Raw genomic sequence first — 21,638 nt, 5'->3', positions numbered from 1 at the left:
CAAGCTATTTTCTGTGAGGATTAAATTATACTTTTGCATATGATCTTTCGTCTTCTCAGCATATCTTACGGCCTCTGCATGTCGATCCTGTGCTTCTTGCAACTAGAATAAAGAAAAAGTAATAATTTTAACTACTGGCAATCTAGTAGAACACCATCACCTGTTCTTGTAACTACATTTTTTTTTTTTACTTGAGAGAGAGAGAGAGAGAGAGAGAGAGAGAGAGAGAGAGAGACCGCATGCATAAGTGGGGAAGAGAGGCAGAGGGAGAGACAGAGAAAATCGTAAGCAGGCTGCAAGCTCAGGGAGAAGCCTGATGAGGGGCTCGGTCTCATGACCGGTCTCAAGATGTGGGGTTTGGGATCATGACCTGAGTGGAAATTAAGAATCAGGACGCTCAACCAACTATGCCGCCCAAGTGCCCCTGTAACTAAAATCTTATTGGACCCAGCCACACTCTCCTCTACATGCTGACTGATGGCTACTTTTAGGTCATAACAGCAGAGCTGAGCTGCTACAACAGACTATGGCCTACGAAGACAAAAATGTTTAAATACTCTTACAGAATAGCTTACCAACCTTACTCTACTACAAAAACATAACATTTTTAATGTTTTTAAATTATATATGATCAGATAAACATACAACTTTATCTACTGGTCAAACGGAGGAAATATAGGGAATTACCTTATGGTAAACATTTCTGTTTTCATACTCCAAGCACCGCATCAACTATGATTTCAAATATTCACATAGGTGAATGACATTGCTATTCTAGTGATTATATAACTTAACATGTTGTTTTCAATGGCAACAAGATGTTTCATGGAATAGTTTGAGAAGCAGTATCTTAGTAGGAGCCAAAATGCCTGGGTCTGAATTCCCAATTCTGCTGGTTATTACCTATATGACCTTGAGCAAATTACTTAAAACTTCTGTGTCTCAGTTTCTGCATCTATAAAATGAAGATAATAGCATCTACTGGGGCACCTGGGTGGCTCACTCAGTTCAGCATCTGACTTCGACTCAGGTCATGATCTCGCAGTTTGTGAGTTTGAGCCCCGCATCGGGTTCTGTGCTCACAGCTCAGAGCCTGGATCCTGCTTCAGATTCTGTGTCTCCTCCTCTCTCTGCCCTCCCCATGCCCATGCTCTGTCTCTGTTTCTCAATAATGAATAAACGTTAAAAATAATAAGAAGAATAATAGCATCTACCGGGGCATCTGGGTGGCTAAGTCAGTTAAGCATCCAATTCTTGCTTCCAGCTCAGGTCATGATCTCATGGTTCATGAAACTGAGCCCCACGTTGGCTCTGCACTGACAGAATGGACGCTGCTTGGGATTCTCTCTCTCCTCTCTCTGCCCCTCCCCTGTTAACATGCATCCACACACTCTCTCTTGCTCTTTCTCTCTCAAAATAAATAAACTTTAAAAAAAATTTTTAAATTAAACAAAGAAAAAAAAGTGTCAATTCCTATGAGGAAGGATACAAAAGCTTCAACTTTCCTAAGAGTAAATATTATAAGAAAAAATATATAACACAAATAGTAGAATAAAAGAGTTTAAGAAATAAATGCATTGTAAAGATACTAAAATCATAATGAATTAATTATAATGAAAATACAAAAGGAAGTGGTCTATGGAAATTAGTATCCTAAAACACTTTATATTATTTGACCAGCTATAAGTTAGCTGTTGACAGATTACATTTAATACATGCCTGACTTCTGACTTGACCTAATTTCTTCTTTAGATCCCGTGTCTCATCTTCTAAACTAAGACGATAACGTGATGTAACCTCCAGGGAAGCCTCTGACATAGACTGTTTCTTCAGAGTATCAGCCAGTTCTTGTTGAAGTTGTCTCATAACTACCTAATAAGACATTTCTGTTACTGATTTTATAAATCATCTTATTATTAAATTATGTTATTAATATACAACTCTAACATACGTACTTTGAGAAATATCACCACATACATCAATTAACCATCTTTTCCTAACACGTACACATTCCTATTTACTGAATTCAGTTAAAGAACAAAAGGTGTTATATCTCCCTGGCTAGTCAGGATGATGTCACTTAGATAATGAATCCAGCCTATCTGTTCTCCACTGGTGAATTTGCAAAGCTTCATAACCTACAGAAGTCTCAAAAAGAAATGGGGACATAGTGGGCACAGCAGTCGTAAATTCTACATTATGAAAGGTTTTCCCTCTTTTTTTATTACAGGTTTAAGTTACCGTCAGAGTTCCTCACATATCCAATTCTCTGCTCTTATCCTTCTAATAGAGTCCTATCTCAGAACCAAAGTAAAGTCATTCCAATGGCCCCTGCTTCCATCCCCCTCCCTGACCTCAGCTCCTACAGCTCTCTCCCCTACTCACTCCATTCCTGCTAAACAAGAATCCTGCAACCCCTCCTTGGTCTGAAAATGGAGATCCAATGCCAAATTAATAAATCACAGAGAGATACAATTCTCTTTGTACTGGACAAACTTATGCCCACATGACAGTAACTCAGCTTCGAAATGAGCAAATTATTTGTAAAAATATTTAAAATAAGTTATAAATAGCAGTGGGAAGATTACTCAAAGATAGCTTTGCTAAAACTCACCACAGTTGTCCCAAATTATGATTTAGTGAAAAGTAGATGCCTTTAAAGAATTAAGAGGTTGTAGGAACACATGATTTGAGACTGAAAATTAAAATTTATGTGAATAAAAATAAAATCATACCAACTTAAAATGTATAAAAAGCTACCAAAGGAAAAGTACTACCAGATAGAGCACCTACACTTCATTTCATCTGGGAAATCTGAAGTTACTGTCCGGTTAACTCAATTAATTGAATCTCTATTTCAAAATACTCATTTTACATTTGAGCATTTTCATTTACCAGCTCACCACAGTAATAAAATGTGGTGGCAAAGATTAAAATTTTTATGGGAGGGTTTGTCAGTTAAGCGACCAACTCTTGAATTCGGCTCAGGTCATGAATCCCACAGTTCATGAGTTCTAGAACCCTGTGTCGGGCTCCACCCTGGCAGTGCAGAACCTGCTTGGCATTTTCTCTCTCTCTGCCCCTCCCCAACTCATGTTCTCTCTCTCTCTCTCAAACTAAACTTAAAAAAATTATTATTGTATGGGGCGCCTGGGTGGCTCAGTCGGTTGAGCGGCCGACTTCGGCTCAGGTCATGATCTCGCGGTCCGTGAGTTCGAGCCCCGCGTTGGGCTCTGTGCTGACAGCTCAGAGCCTGGAGCCTGCTTCAGATTCTGTGTCTCCCTCTCTCTGACCCTCCCCCATTCATGCTCTGTTTCTCTCTGTCTCAAAAAATAAATTAAAAAAGTTAAAAAAAAATTTAAAAAAAAATTATTATTGTAGCAGAAGACTATTATCTATTAACAATTTATAATTTAACATCTTAAAGTTTCATAGATGACACCATAACTTTACTCAAATTAAAGCACCTCTCAGGTCTAATTTTTATTTGTTGCATACAAGTTATGCTTTTATGTTGATTTATAGTTTTGTGTTTTTTTTAATATTCAACTAGATTCAAAATTCAGCCATAATCAAGTATTACCAGAATTTTCTTTCTGGAAATCTGAAAAATTCTTATCTTTCTGTATACTTACTTCTATTTTTGCTTTCTCATTTTCATAATGATACATTCTTTCTTTTAAATGTTTACATTCATCAATTAACTCTTTATTTCTTTCTCCCAGCATAAGACCTTGTTCTTCACTTTTAGCTTCAAGTTTTTTTATGATATTCTGAAACTGGTCTTGGATATTAATTACTAGCTTTTCTTTACTGTCCGCTTTGTTGTGAGCATCATCTAGTTGCTGTCTAAGCAACATATTTTCACTTTGTAGTTGAGATAACCTTTCCTCTAAGGATTCCTGCTTTGCAATGTATTTATTCACTTTACTTTGTTCGTTCTGATACATGTGTTCAATTTCCGTCTTCTGGCATTGTGTTTGGCTTAGGTCCCTTTGTATACATTCTAAAACTAAAGTCTTTTCTCTGAGAGCATCTTTTGTGTGATGGAGCTCAATTTCCAGGGCATTGAGTTTACTTTCAACTTGAGAAAGTTGCTGAGAAAGAACTTCATTGTTGTCTTGTAGATTAGACACATCAAAATTCATTTTGTCCTGTAAGTGAAACCATTCATCTCTTGCTCTCTGGAAAGCAAGTTCTAGGTCTCTTCTTGATGTCTGACTCTGATCATGATCGTGTACAGCAGTAGCCAGTCTAGCACGGTATGATTCAACTTCTGCTGCCAGGCTCTCTTTATTTTGTTTTTCATGCTCCAGTTTAGAGTTTAGCATCGTAATCTCAGCAGTCAGAACATTAAGCTGTCCACTATATTGGAATATTGTTTTTGATAATGTTTCCTCATTCTGTTTTATGGTCTTTTGAAGACTGTCATTCTCTTCTTTTACAATTTCAATGTCTTCACAATATTTCGTTTCCTTTCCCTGGTTCTGATTTTTTATGGTGTCTATTTCCAGTCTTAGCATGGCAATTTCATCCTGCAACATGTGGTTTTTATGCAACAGGTCTTGTTTTTTCTCATGACTATCAGAAAGCTAAGTAAAACAAAGGAAATTTTCAGATAGCACTCAATAAAATGACATTATATCATGATTTTCTTTCCAATTACAGTATAATCTATGTTTATACAATGAAAACGTTGCAAGGGGTGCCAGCGTGGCTCAGTTGGTTAAGCCTCTGACTCTCAATTTTGGCTCAGGGAATGATCTCAGATTCTGTGGGTTTAAGCCCCGCATCAGGCTCTGTGCTGACAGTACGGAACCTGCTTGGGATTCTCTCTCTCCCTCTCCCTGCCCCTTCCTGGCTTGTGCTCTCTCTCTCAAAAATAAATAAATACACATGGAAGGAAGGAAGGAAGGAAGGAAGGAAGGAAGGAAGGAAGGAAGGAAGATTATAGTAAGTGAATATCCAACTGGAAAAAAATAAAGTTGGCTCCAAATCTCAAATTGTATACAAGCATAAGTTCCCAAAAGTTCAGAACTTTAACTGAAGATAATGAAGGCATGAAAGTAAAAAAGAATTCGTGAGAAAAGTTTTCAGAATCTCAGTATTGGAAAAGGCTTTCTGATTTACAACAAACCAGAAGGCCTGAAATAAAAGATTAATAAATCTGACTACACTTAAAAATTGAGTTTACAGTAGATATCGAACACAGCTACCCCACAGTAAAATCGTTAGCTCTGCATCTACTTGGACAGATTAAATTTCCTAAAATTCTTTTTTCCTGAGAATATTTCATAGATATCTACTTTGCTAATATTTCTACAGTCAGCTATAAGAATATATCTATTGATAACTGACAAATCTAGGCACTGTACTATAATATAAACACTTCTCCATACATCAATGAACTCATTTGGTTATCATAATTCTAGAATGCAGAGATTAAAACTGTGAGCTGCAGGACTCTGCCCAGGTCTTCTCACTCCACAACTAGTGCTCCTGCACCAACCACTGCTACTTCTCTAGTGTAAATACACAAGTACGAAAGAAGTCTTGGATTTCAAAATACTGATAGGAAATAAGGTGAAATTTATACATCTCTTAGAAAATCATGAGATTATTTACTGCTGCAATAACTTGTATTTCCTCTTCATGTTGAAAATAGTAATAAATAAAAAATAATAATAAATAAAAAAATAAAATAGTAATAAAAAGAGGGGAAATACACTCCACTATTTTATTAGGAATAAAATACCTATCAATAAATTATCATTAAGTATATAGCATAGCATACCATTGTTTCAAAAGTTCCTTGTAATGAAATAGGATGCTACTTGAAGCAAAGTGTTACTTTTCTCAAAAGTAGGAGACTTGATACCGAAAATATGATCTGTGAACTGGCTACACTCGTCCTCCTGTCCATTAGCAGAAGTGTTAAACTAACCTATTAATATATCAAGGCAGTGAAGTAACTGTTCAAAACCAAAACACATGTTGCTAGTAGCAATAGTTTTGAAATTAGGGAAAGCTCATCGATTCCTACAGAAAGTAATAAAAGCCTCTTATTTGGATGAGGACATTATGAATGTCACTATTTGCTGGAGACAAATGCATTTAATCAAGAATATTATTTTATCAAATGAAGCAAAAATGCCACCGCCCCCCCATGCCCCTCCCCAAAAATATATATGCTTTTAAAATCCTGTATAGTTTCCATGATGTACAGTGTTCGGTTTTTAAAATATATATATATATACATACATGGAGAAAAAGTAGTAATTAAAAAAATAAAATATATACAAATACATACACACATGTACTTCAAAATAGCTAAAGAAGAAACCTTAGAATTAGTTTTCTTATGAGCCATTTCTATCTCCTTTTGTTTGCAAAGGTGATTGTTTAGAATTCCATCCTGGAATTCTCTGGCATTCTGTGGTGGAGAAAGTTGCCACTGAGTGTCACTGCACTTTTCTACAACCTGTAGATACATTTCATTATGATTCTGGTCTCATACCGTTAAAAAAAAGGTCAAAAGCTGAAGAGGAGAACTTTAAAAAAATATTCAAAGGACCATAATCCCATGTTTTAATTTATTTGAAACCTAAATAATATATATTGAATCAAAGGGATACCATAAAATATATGTATAATACACTATATAATATTGATGGAAATACACAATTTTTTATCAAAAAGTAATTTACCTGATTCAAATGATTTTTTGTGGCCTTCAATTCCATGTTTAGTGTTCTAAGAGCGAGTTCAAATTGTTGTTTTGTTTCAACTTCTTTATTATATTGGTCTTCTTTTCTTCTTAACCTCTCCCTAATTTTTTCATATAACATATCAGCATTTCTTCTTTTTTCTTCTTCTTGTTTTAAAGTAAATCTGCAATTAAATATGCTTATTTTAAAATTTGTTTTGTTAGAAATAAAAAGTTCCTCCTATGATCTGGTTCCACATGTTGGCTTACTGTCCAAATGAAATTTCTATGTTCTCAAATTTTTTTCCTTTCTAGGGCTGTTTTTCTCACTTGAATCTCTTCCAAAAGATATATACAATTGAAAAGAAGCAATGAGAAAGCATTATGCAACTTAGTTTTAGTCAGTAATAACTCTGGTAGATGTTGTAAGAAAGGAAGTGTGAAATTATTCAGAAAAGTTAGAGTTGAAAATTACCCCTTTTCCTACAGGTGTAATTATTCCTCCATAGGACAGATAATTCAGTTACTCATTAAAAAGAGAAGTTACTGTTTATAAACAATTTTATCAATTCACTGGAAATAAATTTCCACTTGACAAAACATTACAGGTACCTCCAAAAATGATGTGCAGCGTAAGAGAGCATCTGCGGATGTTGTTTACACAACATACACGTGCAGATGACTGTCATCCAAGACTAGGCTAGCGAGTCTAATATCTGTTGCCCTACACTTTTTGTTTCTTCTTCCACCACACTTGCAACTTACCTTGTTGATTATCTACTTTATGAATCACTTAAGAATCCCTTCTAGAACAACACAGGATACATATTAAGTAAACAATAAAGAGTAATATGTGATTTCAGCATACACGTTTGAATTAATTTTATCTACCTATGACAGAGATGTTGAAAAACTTATCAGTAATCACTTTCCGTATTACTTTTTTAATGTTTATTCATTTTTGAGAGACAAAAGGGAGAGCACATGCAAACAAAGGAGGGGCAGAGAGAGGGAGACAGAAAATCTGAAGTGGGCTCTGCACTGACAACAGAGAGCTCGATGTGGGGCTCAAACTCATGAACCCTGAGATCATGACCTGAGCCAAAGTCAGACACCTACCTGACTGAGCCACCCAGGCACCCCCATTTTACTTTGTTTGAATTTTTTATTGAGAGAGACATGACACAAGTGAGCGAGGGTGGAGAGAGAGAAAGAGACAGAATCCCACGAGGGGCAGAGAGAGAGGGAGAGACAGAGAGAGAAGAGGGGTTCACCCGAAACGGGGCTCGTGCTCACCCAAAGCAGGGCTCGAGCCCACCCAAAGCGGGGCTCAAACTCATGAGATCATCACCTGAGCTGAAGTCAGATGCTTAACCAACTGAGCCACCCAGGCACCCCCACTTTACTTTTTTAACCCTGAATGTTGAGAATAAAACAGAATCAATTTTTGGGAATTTTTCTGTCTTGAGAAAAATGACCATTTTATACTCTGTTGCTGGGTATAGAGATTAATATAAACTTTCCCGAGAACAATTGAACAATGTGGATTAAAGACCTTTTTAAAAATTTGTATACTTTAATCAAATAATATATATTGATGAATTTATTCCAAGTAACCAGAAATGTAGAAACAGATTTATATAAAAGACATTCCTTACAGCATTCATTAAAATACAGAAAAATGAAAAACAAGCAAAATTCAATCTGTTAAATAATGACGTTTCTATATGGTGGACTTTTAAATGGCCATTAAACTTATGATTTGGAAAATACATTAAATTATTACAAGTATTCACTGTTAAGAACTTGCTGTATTATTTCCAAGAACCTCACACTTCACAACACTAAAGAAGTTTTCTTTCCTGTAAAATCCCACATGGTAAGTTAGCAGTTACAAAACTGTCCCTATACATCTGTAGTATAAAAGTAAACAGTTCAAATGTTTCTTTAAAACCAAGATGCTATACCTCAAACTGCAGAATTCATGTTCCCATTCCACTTTTTGATGCTCTAACCGTGATTTCATGTCTTTTGCTTCTCGTAGCTCGTTTTGTAGTGCACTAACTGTTTTTTCCATTTTTTTAATTTTTCTTGTAAGTAGTTTACAGTGACTTTTGTTAAGTTTCATTAATCTTTCATAGGAAAGAACTATATCTTGGATTTTCAAGAAGCCAACAGTATCTACATCAGAGAAGAAACAGAAATAAAATATATGAGTACTTTTTGCATATACAGGACTGTGCATTTTCAATTTACTCATTCACACATTAAATAAATATATACCTTCAATGTAAGACATTATACTCAGCTCTACAGATACAATAGAGAAGACCCCTGGTTCTCAATTAGCTTAAAGTCTAGTGAAGGAGAAAGACAACTCAAATGATAATTCTAAATTCAGATAGTTCCTATTAGAAAACAGAGTTCTGTGATCATAACTTGATCTAGATTGGGCCCAAGGAAGATAGATTTCCCTGAGGAAGAGGAATAAGGATACTGAGGAATGAAGGATAAGCAGGAGGCAATTAAGCAAATGAGGAAGACAAGCACTCTCGACAGTCTAGAGTACGTGCCGAAGTTCCACTGTAATCTGCTTCTGGCCAAGATGGAGTAACACGTACTGATTGATCTTCCTACCCGAAGCAAGCAAAAACAAAACAGACAAAATACAACTTTAACATGATTTTCAAGACACAGAACTTCAGACAATGAAGGACAATGATCCCTGAAAACAAAACATGTTAGCCTAACACATGCCCAAGCTCACTGCCTTGAGAGAATGTTCAGGCTACGACACGGGAGAAAAGCATTATTTAAATAGCCTCCACCAGACTCCTTGAGTTGAGATGATGAAACTGAGAGTCTGGCAAATTCAAGGCAGATAGAGATGACAGGTCAGCATATAGGAGAGGAGAAAGCAGAACAGAGAAAAAACCCTGGAGATCGGCAAAGGGCCCCCTTTCGGTATTCAGCAGGGTAACAACCAATGCATACATGGAAGGAAGTCATCAAGGGAAAAAAATCTGAAAAGAGTAGAGGAAACACTCCCTGGTACTCTCACAGAACAAGGGACAGTATCTATTCACATTAGCTAGGATAGAAAAACTCATAATTTGCCTTAGGCTGATCACCATTCTGGATTCATCTAATAATTGGCAAGAGCAAGAGACAAAAGGATAAAACTGTTCGTAAGTAACATAACTATATCTCCAAACAAAGCATGAAAAGATAAGTAGAGGCATAGAAGCTATTGTTTTAAAAAACTGAATGGCACTCACAGAGATGTAAACTATGTTAGACATGAAAAATACAATGGACAGGAATAAACACATATTAGACATCACAAGATGTCTAATCACAAGAAAAAATGGCCAAAATCTTTCTAAACTGAATTAAAACTATAATCCCACAGATCCAGGAAGGATCTGTCTGGGAAAGAAGAAATGTAAGTAAACTATTGTAATTTTCTTAAACTATATATGATGTGGTATAACATTAATGGAAGCTAGACTGTGATGTTTAACCCACAGACTATAAAACCTAAACCAACCACTACAATAGCAAAACTACAAAGTTCTAGCTAGTATCCAAAATCTGTAAAAAACTCACCAAACTCCACACCAAAAAACAAATAATCTGGGGAAGAAATGGGTAGAAGACATGAATAGACACTCTTCCAAAGAAGACATCCAGATGGCCAACAGACACATGAGAAGCTGCTCAATGTCACTCCTCATCAGGGAAATACAAATCAAAACCACAACGAGATATCACCTCACGCCAGTCAGAGTGGCTAAAATGAACAAATCAGGAGGCTATAGATGCTGGGGAGGGTGTGGAGAAACAGGAACGCTATTGCACTGTTGGTGGGAATGCAAAATGGTGCCGCCACTCTGGAAAACAGTGTGGAGGTTCCTCAAAAAATTAAAAATAGATCTACCCTATGACCCAGCAATAGCACTGCTAGGAATTTACCCAAGGGATATAGGAGTGCTGTTGCATAGGGGCACTTGTACCCCAATGTTTATAACAGCACTTTCAACAATCGCCAAATTATGGAAAGAGCCTAAATGTCCATCAACTGACGAATGGATAAAGAAATTGTGGTTTTTATACATAACGGAATACTACGTGGAAATGAGAAAGAATGAAATATGGCCTTTTGTAGCAATGTGGATGAACTGGAGAAGTGTTATGCTAAGTGAAATAAGCCATACAGAGAAAGACAGATACCATATGTTTTCACACTTCTGTGGATCCTGAGAAACTTAACAGAAGACCATGGGGGAGGGGAAGGAAAAAAAAAGAGAGGGAGAGAGCCAAACCATAAGAGACTCTTAAAAACTGAGAATAAACTGAGGGATGATGGGGAGTGGGGGCGGGGGGTGGTGGTGATGGGCATTGAGGAGGGCACCTGTTGGGATGAGCACTGGGTGTTGTATGGAAACCAATTTGACAATAAATTTCATATTTAAAAAAACAACAAGGAAGATATACAGATGTCAAACAAGCACATGAAAATATGCCCAACACCATCAGTTATTAGGGAGATGTATATTAAAACCATAATGATATATATACTAAATATACATCCAAATGTCTAGGATTTAAAAAGCTGACAATACTAAGTGTTCATGAATATGTATGTAGGAATTGGTGCTCTCACAGACTGCTGGTGGGAATGGAAAACGGTGCAACTCCTTTAGAAAACGATTTGGCAGCTTCATAATAAGGGAATATAGAGGGACATGAGATTTTTAAGGGTGATGAATATGTTAACTGTCTGGATTATGGTTATCGTTTCATACGTGTAAACATATGTCAAAACTATCAAATGACACATTTCATATATGTGCAGTTTACCTAACTAAAGCTGTTGGAAACAAAAAGCTCTTTCACAGGAAGAAATGTCTAAAACAATGGATAAGACACAGATGGAAAGAAGGATGTAAAACAATGCAAGATGAAGCCAGAGGACTGTGGCCTTTAACCTAATAGCAATGAGAAGTAATAGCTAAGCTTTAAGCAAGGAGGTAACATGATGAAATACACATTTTTAAAAAGACATAATAATTATGGCTGCAGTGCAGACCAAGGTCTTGGGAGGCTGAACGGCAGGGAAAACAGTCCTGAGGTTATTTCAGTAATCTAGGAGAAAAATAATGACCTGACCTGGGTGAAGGCACAGAAGAGAAGCAGAGTTAACAGACATTAGATGTGCCATTCCCACTAAGAAAGGTACAGTAGAAATGATGACTCTTTGGCTGACAGGATACAATAGTTCTCCTTTAATAGAAAACATATTTCTGAGATGAGCAACTCTACACTATAGCAGGTGTGCACATATTACTACAGCAATATACATAAAAACGCTTCCTACCTTTACAATCCATGCCAAGTTGTTCAACTAGCAACATGAAATTCTTAGAGTAAGGCAACTCACAATCCTCTGAAGCTGTTTCAGACGACTGAATTAAGTCGACAAGGTCATCCATAGACGTAACTTGCTTTTTGACCTATAAATAATTAATATTATTTCAAAATGTCCCCCAAATATTTATAAAATATACTAGGTATAGAGAAGTGATAAATACCCATCTTTTTATAAAAGCAAAAACAGGGGCACCTCGGTGGCTCAGTCGGTTGAGCATCCGACTCCATTTTGGTTCAGGTCATGACCTCAGGGTTCCTGAGTTTGAGTCCCATGTTGACCTCCACAATGACAGCATGGAGCCTGCTTGGGATTCTCTCTCCCCCTCTCCCTCTGCCCCTCCCCTACTTGTGCGTGCTCTCTCTCAAAATAAATTTTAAAAATAAGTAAATAAACATTTAAAAGCAAAACCACAGAGACATTTTAAAAGAACGGATTTTTATGAAAAAGACACCATTATCAATAGCTAGTATTTCTAAATAAATTTTTCATAGAAAATGTCTCTACAGCAAAGGAAGATTTTCTATTTTTTCACTACATCTTTCATAAAGTTTTTACCACTGAATAATATTTCTAATAAATATTTATCAAAATAATATAATAAAATAAAAATAAAATAAATGCCAAAATTATATTGTATATTTTTCTTACCTTGTTCTTTTTCTTAGAAATTTTCTTTGCAGGTCTGAAAAAACCCAACAATTCTTTTCAGGCAAATATTAAATACTTAAAATACAAAGGATATTTAAACCTATTGTTTTGGATATAAAATCCCTGCATTTGAAACTAATTTTCTACAAAGGGGATTAAACAACAGAGTAACATTAAACAACATAGAAAATATACTACTGCTAATATTAACAAAGGATTAGGTGTATCCAGTTGTAGTATATGTGCTGCTGAAGCGAGCACAACAAAGTACTAAATATAGATAAAAACTAACAAAAGCAAAGGAAAATCCTAATGCTACTTGCATTATTTGATAGGAATGATACCATTGTTTTTGTTGTTGTCATTTTTACTAAAAATAAGCTTTTACTGGCACTAAAACCTACTTGGAAAGTGCAAGTCCTTATATGAAAGAACCCCTTTTTAACAATCATGATATTAACGTGTTGAAGACTCACTATGCAACTACTATCTAGGTATTATTATGAGCACTTTACATGTCTTAAAGGTATTTTAAGCCTCACAACAATTCTATGAAGTAGGTTGTCATATTAGTATTTTACACAGGAAGAAAATGAGGCACAGAAAGTCGAAGTGACTTGCCCAAGAAGCCCTAATAGCTGGCCAAGAACAGACCCTGAATTCAAACCCAGGAATGTGCCTTCAAAGCATGTGTTTTATTTTTTATTTTTTTATTTTTTTATTTTTTAATATATGAAATTTACTGTCAAATTGGTTTCCATACAACACCCAGTGCTAAAGCATGTGTTTTATAATATGTGGTTAAAGTAATACTTAAGTGTTTCTAACTAATATAATAGCAAATGAATCTACATTATTATTCTATTTCTAGCTATAAATAACAATTTCTGACTCTTACACATTCTTTTAAGAGACTTTATACCTAGGCAATATTGGAAACCTACTTTCAATAAACTAAAGATTTGCTTCTTCTAGAGAAGTTCATCAACAGGCATTCATTCATTCATTCTACTGTTTATTCCCACGTTCAACACATACTTATTGAACATATAATCTGTGTCAATGACATTGCTGGTACAGGAAGCATGGTTTTTGTAATTTAGAGCTTTCTAGTCCAAAAGGAATAATCTGTTATGGATTACTAGTTTATTTTCCAATTGTAAATAAACAAAATCTTCCCCTTTCCCCAGAATGTAAATAAATATTAACTTGATATAACCAGATACTTTAAAGTCCCTAACAAAATCATAGCTATTCGTGATACTATCAAAGGCACTGAATATCTAAAATCATCAAGGAAGGATTAGTTCTATTCAGAATGGTCTCAGTGTTTGTGTATTTTTTATTATATATATATGTACATAATAAAATATTATATATATTATTATATATTATATATACATTATAATATTTATTTTCTATATATTTACTTACATAATATAATATATAACATATAATATATAATATAAATATAATATAAATATATATTCTATATTTTATATAAATATATTTTACATATTTATATAAATATAAAATAAATATAACATAATATAGTAAATAATATATAATATAATAAATGTATAATATATCATACATTATATATAATTAGTATATATAATATATATATACACTATATAACAATACATAATACATAGAAATAATATGTACTGTAATATATATTAAAGTTATATATATAACATAATATAATATATATAATTATATATATATAATACATACACATACATATATATTTTTAAATCTGTACATTCAATTATATGAGAATACCCCATCATGGAATCAATTCTGAATAAACCAACTTTTCCACAAAATTACATGAATAGTAGTACTAAGGACAATTACTATAATCTTTAAAAGATAATGTAATACAATCAACAAACGTCCTAATGTTTGGAAACACAAACAATTTTAAATTAACTAACCGTGTCTATCTCTATTGATCATTTCCAACAGAATACATACTCTAAAAGCTCCCATCTTAAAAAGAGAAAGAAAATGCCTTTGCAATTCACATTCTTTTTCAGTTATCATCCATTTCTCTATTACCTTTCCCAATTAAAATGCTCTAAGGAGTTGTTTACACTTACCTTCCATACTTCCATGGTGACTACTGAAACTGCTCCTTGACAAAGTTACTTAACCTCATCATAACTTTTCAAGCAGTGTATTTGATATGTTGAGTATTTCTTGCTTTAGCTTGGACCTACCTACACTACAGCATTTTATTTTCACAAAAGGTAACCACTGCTAAAATTCCTTCACAGGGAAATAAAGAATTGATAGACTTTACCTGCTTTCATGCTGATCCTTTTCACTTAAACTGCTGCTCTCATTCATTTGTAGTAGACCACCAGTTAGGGAATCGGCCTTCTTCAACACTGGTGTGATCACAGATTCTTCTGATGTCCCTTCTTCATCTTCACCTTTCTTTAACTTCTTATGTAAACCAGGTTCACTACTTTAAAAAAAATCCATTAAAAATCCATATAAAAAGCCAACGTTTTCTAATAATTTTACTGATAAAGAATAAAAAGACAATTTTCATAAAGTTCTGAATTTTACCCATCTGACTTAATTTATTAATTCACAGAACAGTGATGAAGTACCAACCATATACAAGGAAATACTCATCTGTTGCTTCAAACACAGATAAATATATAATTATAATACAATGTGATTTGTAAGAATTGACATATGAAAAGCTGTAAGTGAGGACCAGAAAGGTTTTATTGAAGAGGGAAAATAAACAGGAGAGGTCACCAGGAAAAGAAACAGGAAAAAACCATTTTCTTAAGCGATTAGAATGTGAGCACAAAGATTACATAGATTGCATCTAGGTGCCTTGAAAGGAAAAGTACAAACTTTTAGGAACTTGGGGAAAAAAAGCATAAAATACATGGAAGCAAGTAGTAAGAGATAAGTCAGGAAAGAAATTCTGAAGAACCTTGAAGTTTACACTAAAAAGTTAGAGTTCACTGCCTAAAGGCAGTGACTCTTAGACATGGGAGTAATAATTAGATTTGCGCTATATTTTTGGTTTTGCTTTTAAATCTGAAAATGCTTAATTTAAACAAAGTTTTAAAATAGTATGAGGTCCATATAACATGAAAGAAGAAATCAGGGAAATATCCTAGGGGAAAAACTACTTTTAAAATACCCATATGTCAGAGTGATATCAGTATCATAGCTGAATGAGATGTACCTTGTTGCGTCTGCCCACCTACAACAAACTGGCATCTATCTACCCACGGACAAAACTGCCTTTGCAGGAGCTGTGGGGACCTAGCACCATATTCCAAGGGACTGAGGAAAAGTCTTGCCTACCTGTGCATCAGGTAACAGGCATACATACTACAGTCTATCTGTGGACCTAGCAATAGCCCATAAACTGCCTCCAGTCCCTCCCTCTCAGCCACATCTGGGAGTCCCTCCCTAGAAAACACTAAGATAATCACCCGCAGATGAGAGAGCCTTTTTGGAAAACGAGGTGTTCTGCAGAGAATTTCCAGCATACCACTGGAGCAAAAAAAATCAGGTTTGGACATACTGAAGAGGTAGTCATTAAAGACTGGAGGAGGTGACTGCTACTTCAAATGCAAAGACAGCAATGCAAAATTGCAAAGAATATAAAATATCAAGGAAATATGATACCACCAAAGGATCACAATAATCTTCCAGTAATCAATCTGAAACACATGGAGATCTGTTATTTATTCAAAAGAGAATTCAAAATAGCAATTTTAAGGAAACTCAATGAGTTACAAGAAAACACAAAAAGCCAATTCAGTAAAATCAGAAAAATACTATATGAATAAAATGAGATGTTTAACAAAGAGCAGGAAATAGTAAAAAATAACTAAACAAAAATCCTGGAGCTGAAGAGTATAATGAATGAGATGAAAAAAGCAAGAGTGATCACTGACAGGAAAATGGATCAAGCAAAAAAAAAAAATCTGTGAATTTAAAGACAGGAACTTTCAAATAATGCAATCAGCAGAGAACAAAGTAAAAGAATGAAAAAGAGAGAGGAAAGACTATCTGATTACAAGTGAACCCTCATAAGGCTATTAGCAATTTCTCAACAGAAACCTTACAGGCCAGGAGAGAGTGGGATTATATGTTCAAAGTGCTAAGAGAAAAAGACTACCAATCAAGAATACTTTACTCAGCAAAATTATCCTTCAGAAATCAAATCAAATACATATATTTGATATATACCACATTAACAGAATAAAAAAATCATATGATCATCACAATAGGTAAGGAAAAAGCATTTGACAAAATTCAACATCTTTTCATGATAATAACGCTCAATAAAGTGGGTACTTTCTGAAAAATATGTATAGTAAAAATTACAAGACTTTGATAAAAGAACAGCAGAGACACAAGCAAATGGAAATATACCCCATTGTTTAGGGATTAGAAAAATCAGCATTGTTAAATATCCACATTACCTGAAACCACCTACAGATTCAATGCAATCCTTGTCAAAATTCCAATGACCTTTTTCACAGAAATAAGAAAAGCATTCCTCACATTTGTAAGGAACAAAAAAGACCCCAAATAGCCAAAGCAATCCTAAGAAAGAAGAACAAAGCTGGAAGCATCACACTTCCTGGTGTCAAACTATTACAAAGTTATGGTACTAAAAACCGTATGAACTTGCATAAAAACAAACACAAAGATGAACGAAACAGAATCAAGAACCCAGAAATAAACCCATGCATAAAGTCAACTAAAATTTGTTAAGAGACCCAAGAATACTCAGAAGAGAAAGGATAATCTCTTCAATAAATGATGCTGAGAAAACTATATTAACATCCAAAAGAATAAAACTGTACCGCTACCTTACACCACTCACAAAAATTAACACAAACCCAAATAAAGACTTCTATGTAAAACCTTCAATCATAAAACTCCTAGAAGAAAACAGGATAAAAGCTCCTTGACATTGATCTTACATATGATTTAGGATATGACATCCAAAGTACAAGCAATAAAAGCAAAAACAGTGCAATAAACAATGTTTCTGCACAGCAAAAGAAACAAGCAACATGACGGAAAGGCAACCTATGGAAAGGATGAAAACATTTGCAAACTACAAATATGAAAAACATCAATATCTAAAATGTGTAAGGAATTCATACAATTCAATAGCAAAAACCAAATATAATTAAAAACCGGGCAAGGCACCTTAATAGACGTCTCTCCTCAGAACATATTCAAATGGCCAGCGGTACATAAGAAGGTGCTCGATATCACTATTCACCATGGAAATGCAAATCAAAACTGCGGTATATAGATATCACTTTGACCTATTAAAATGGCTATTGCCAAAAAGACAAGAGATATCACTGGCAATGATGTACAGGAAAGGAATTCCTTGTACTGCTGTAGGACTGTAAATTGGTACAGCCACTATGTAAAACAGTATGGTGGTTCCTCAAAAAAACTAAAAATAGAACCTCCATATGATCCAATAATCCCATTTCTGGGCATATATCTTAAAGACATGAAATAATTACCTCGAAAAGATATGTACAGCCCTATGTTTATTGCAGCATTATTTTCAATAGTCAAACAACCTAAGCATCCATCAATGGATCAATGGATTAAAAAATATGGTATATATTTACAATGGAATATTTTCAGCCACAAACAAGAAGGAAATCCTACCATTTCTGACAATATGAGTGAAACTTGAGGGCATTATGCTCAGTGAAAATAAATCAGAAACAGGTAGATAAATACTGTATGATCTGACTTATATGTGGAATCGTAAAAAAAAAAAAATTCACAGAAACAGAACAGACTGGTGGTTGCCAGGGTTAGGAGGCTGTGAGAAATGGGTAGATACTGGTCAAAGGGTACAAACTGCCTGTTACAAGATTAATAAATTCTGGGGATTTAATGTGCAGGATGGTGATTACAGTTAACAATACTGTATTATATATTTGAAAGTTGCTACAAGAGTAGATCATCACAAACAAGAAACGATAATTATGTGAGGTCATGGAAGTATTAACACTATTGTGGTAATCATTTTACAATATAAAAGTGTATCTAATTAATAGAGGTATACCTTATAGTTACACAGTTGTATGTTAATTATGTCAATAAATCTAGAAAAACTTCAAAAATTCTGAAGTACTCATATGTCATATATATCACTCAAAAATAGCAACAATCTGATTAGCTATGCTTTTGTTTGAAAAAAAAAAAAAAAATGGTTTGCGGCGCCTGGATGGCTCAGTCCGTTAAGTGTATGACTTCGGCTCAGTTTGTGATCTAATGGTTTGTGGGTTTCAGTCCCACATCAGGCTCTGTACTGACAGCCCAGAGCCTGGAACCTACTTCCGAATCTTTGTCTCCCTTGCTCTCTGCCTGTCCCCCACTCTCACTTTGTCTCTCCAAAAATGAATAAACGTTTAAAAAAAAATTAAAAACAAATGATTTGGATACTCTTAGCCTCGTATCTAATCCTGACAGAAAAAACTAGAGGATTTGCCAAAAAGAAAATTATAATTACTTTTTCATGGACTAAATGCATGCAAGAGAATATTATTACCATACAGCTACATACATTTCCAAAAACAATGAAATTTCCCAGATTATTTAGGACTTAAACATGAGCCCTTAAGAGCACCAAAAACAAAAACAAAACTAGCAATTGTTTTCTCAAAAAGCTGTTGTACAGATAACTTTTCTAGTTGAAATAACATCCAAGAAAAGAAGAATCTTTCTGAAAGCAATTATCAAACAATTCCTCTTGACCCAAACTTCAAAAATGAATCTGTAATTGGAGCGCCTGGGTGGCTCAGTCGGTTAAGCGTCCGACTTCGGCTCAGGTCACGATCTCACGGTCTGTGAGTCCGTGAGTTCGAGCCCCGTGTCGGGCTCTGGGCTGATGGCTCAGAGCCTGGAGCCTGCTTCCGATTCTGTGTCTCCCTCTCTCTCTGCCCCTCCCCCGTTCATGCTCTGTCTCTCTCTGTCTCAAAAATAAATAAACGTTAAAAAAAATTTTTTTTTTAAATGAATCTGTAATTATAGAATTTGAAATAGCTTTCATTTTGAACACAGTGAATAGAAGCAGCTTTTAAATAGAAAACATCTGGTGAAAGCCACCTCAAACTTAGAAACACAAAAACAAAAAACAAAAACAAAACCCTAACATGTAGCCATGGTAACAAGAAGCCACCAGAATCAGTTTTAAATGTGTTAATCAATGCCCACCAGCCTTACTCACCAACCAATCCATTTCAGCCCCTTCCTTCTGAAAGACAGCCAATAAAGGACAAAATCACTCCAACATATATGCCTCAGCATGCCAACCAATCCACAACAGTCTCACCCAAATAACCATGGTACTTCAGATGATGACAAACCATTTAATTCTCTGAAAGTCCCCCAATCCTTAAACTCCACTCTTCCCCAAACCCTGTATAAGAATAGCAGACTGCTCTGTTAGAAAAGACTATACCTAGCCAGCATAGCTCGCTCTTATTTGTAAGTGATAAATTCCAACTTCATCTTTTTATTTCAGGTATTGAGGGCTCATAACCCTTGGCAAGAATTTTTAAAGTCCTATAATAATTTGGCACCATGTTTTAGTTTCCTTAATAAATATAAAGGAAGTTTGCTATTCCTTTGATACATTTTACCATAATTAAAACTAACATAAATATAACTAAAAGAAAAGTAGCAAGTAAACACAATATTGGGCCCCCCAAAATCCAAAAAATGTATATAACTGGCAGGTTTAATTGTCAGAATGAACCCACGCCAAACTTTGTAAAAGTGAGAACTAGTATTATGTTAAAAACAATATACACAGGTTAAACTCCGTTCACTCAATAAACATTATTGAATAAGCACTATATATACTAGAACATTTTCTAGGTACTGAGGACATGGCAACGAACAGATAACAATCCTACTCATGAGTGAAGTAAACATACAATAACAATAAACTACATAGGCAAAATATACAGTATTAGAGGAGAAAAACTAAAGCAGACAAATCAAATTTTGATGTGTTATAGGAAAAAGGTAGTTGAAATACTAGTCAGGATGGCCAAGAAAGGCCTTGCTGAGAAAGTGACATTTAGGCAAAAAACTGAAAGAAAAAACAAACAAAAAGGGAAAAAGCAAGCCATGAGGTATCGGAGGGAAAGCATTCCAGATAGAGTCAACAGCAAGTACAGAAGTATGTCCGAAATACTTAAAGAGTAGTGAGAAATTCAGTATGGCTGGACAGAATGAAAGGGGTAGAAAATAGTTCAAATCAGACAGAAGGAGACACCTGAGAGGAAAAGATCTTATATAGGACTTGTCGGTATTAGGAAGAGTTTTGGCATGTACTCTGAGTGAAATGGGAGGCAATTAAGTTTTGAGCAGAGGAAGGACACAATCTGACTTACATTTTAATAGAACCAATGTATTCAGAATTAGAGGAAACAGAGTAAAAACAAAAGAAGAAACAAACAAGAAGACCAATTAGTTACCTATTACACCAATATAAACAACAGATGACAGTCTCTTGGTCATGGAAGATATGTTTGGATTCTGGATATATTTGAAGGAAGACCTGACAAGATTTGCTGACAGATTAGATGTGATGTGTATGAAAAAGAGAAAGAAAAAGACAAAGAAAAAGAAAAAGAAAAAAAAAAGACAGGACTCAAAGATGATACCAAGTTTTCTAGCAGAGCAACTCATGGAACTGTTATTAACTCAATTAGGAAAGACATGAAAGGCAAATATTAAGAAAGAATATCAGTAGTTCAATTTTGGACATGTTAAGTTTGCAATAGCTATCCAGAAAGAGATATC

General features: G+C 34.8%; 1 protein-coding gene across 1 annotated transcript in view; it reads right to left on the bottom strand.

Annotated features, from left to right (window-relative positions):
• Window positions 1-21,638, bottom strand: part of ANKRD26 (ankyrin repeat domain containing 26) — a 69,141-nt gene that overhangs the window by 18,814 nt on the left and 28,689 nt on the right. Inside the window, exons 12-20 of the mRNA XM_049626640.1 lie at window positions 15,097-15,261; window positions 12,789-12,822; window positions 12,087-12,222; window positions 8,674-8,887; window positions 6,708-6,891; window positions 6,344-6,481; window positions 3,636-4,592; window positions 1,720-1,872; window positions 1-102 (exon numbers count right to left, since the gene is read on the bottom strand). The exon at window positions 1-102 is cut by the window's left edge and continues 9 nt beyond it. Of these exons, the coding sequence (XP_049482597.1) occupies window positions 1-102; window positions 1,720-1,872; window positions 3,636-4,592; window positions 6,344-6,481; window positions 6,708-6,891; window positions 8,674-8,887; window positions 12,087-12,222; window positions 12,789-12,822; window positions 15,097-15,261 (2,083 nt within the window). The remainder of the gene's footprint in view (window positions 103-1,719; window positions 1,873-3,635; window positions 4,593-6,343; window positions 6,482-6,707; window positions 6,892-8,673; window positions 8,888-12,086; window positions 12,223-12,788; window positions 12,823-15,096; window positions 15,262-21,638) is intronic.

Source organism: Panthera uncia, chromosome B4 (genome assembly GCF_023721935.1).
Source record: "Panthera uncia isolate 11264 chromosome B4, Puncia_PCG_1.0, whole genome shotgun sequence".
NCBI classification, from domain to species: Eukaryota; Metazoa; Chordata; class Mammalia; order Carnivora; family Felidae; genus Panthera; species Panthera uncia.
Note: the sequence above shows the minus strand (reverse complement) of the source record. Positions and strands in the feature narration are given on the sequence as shown.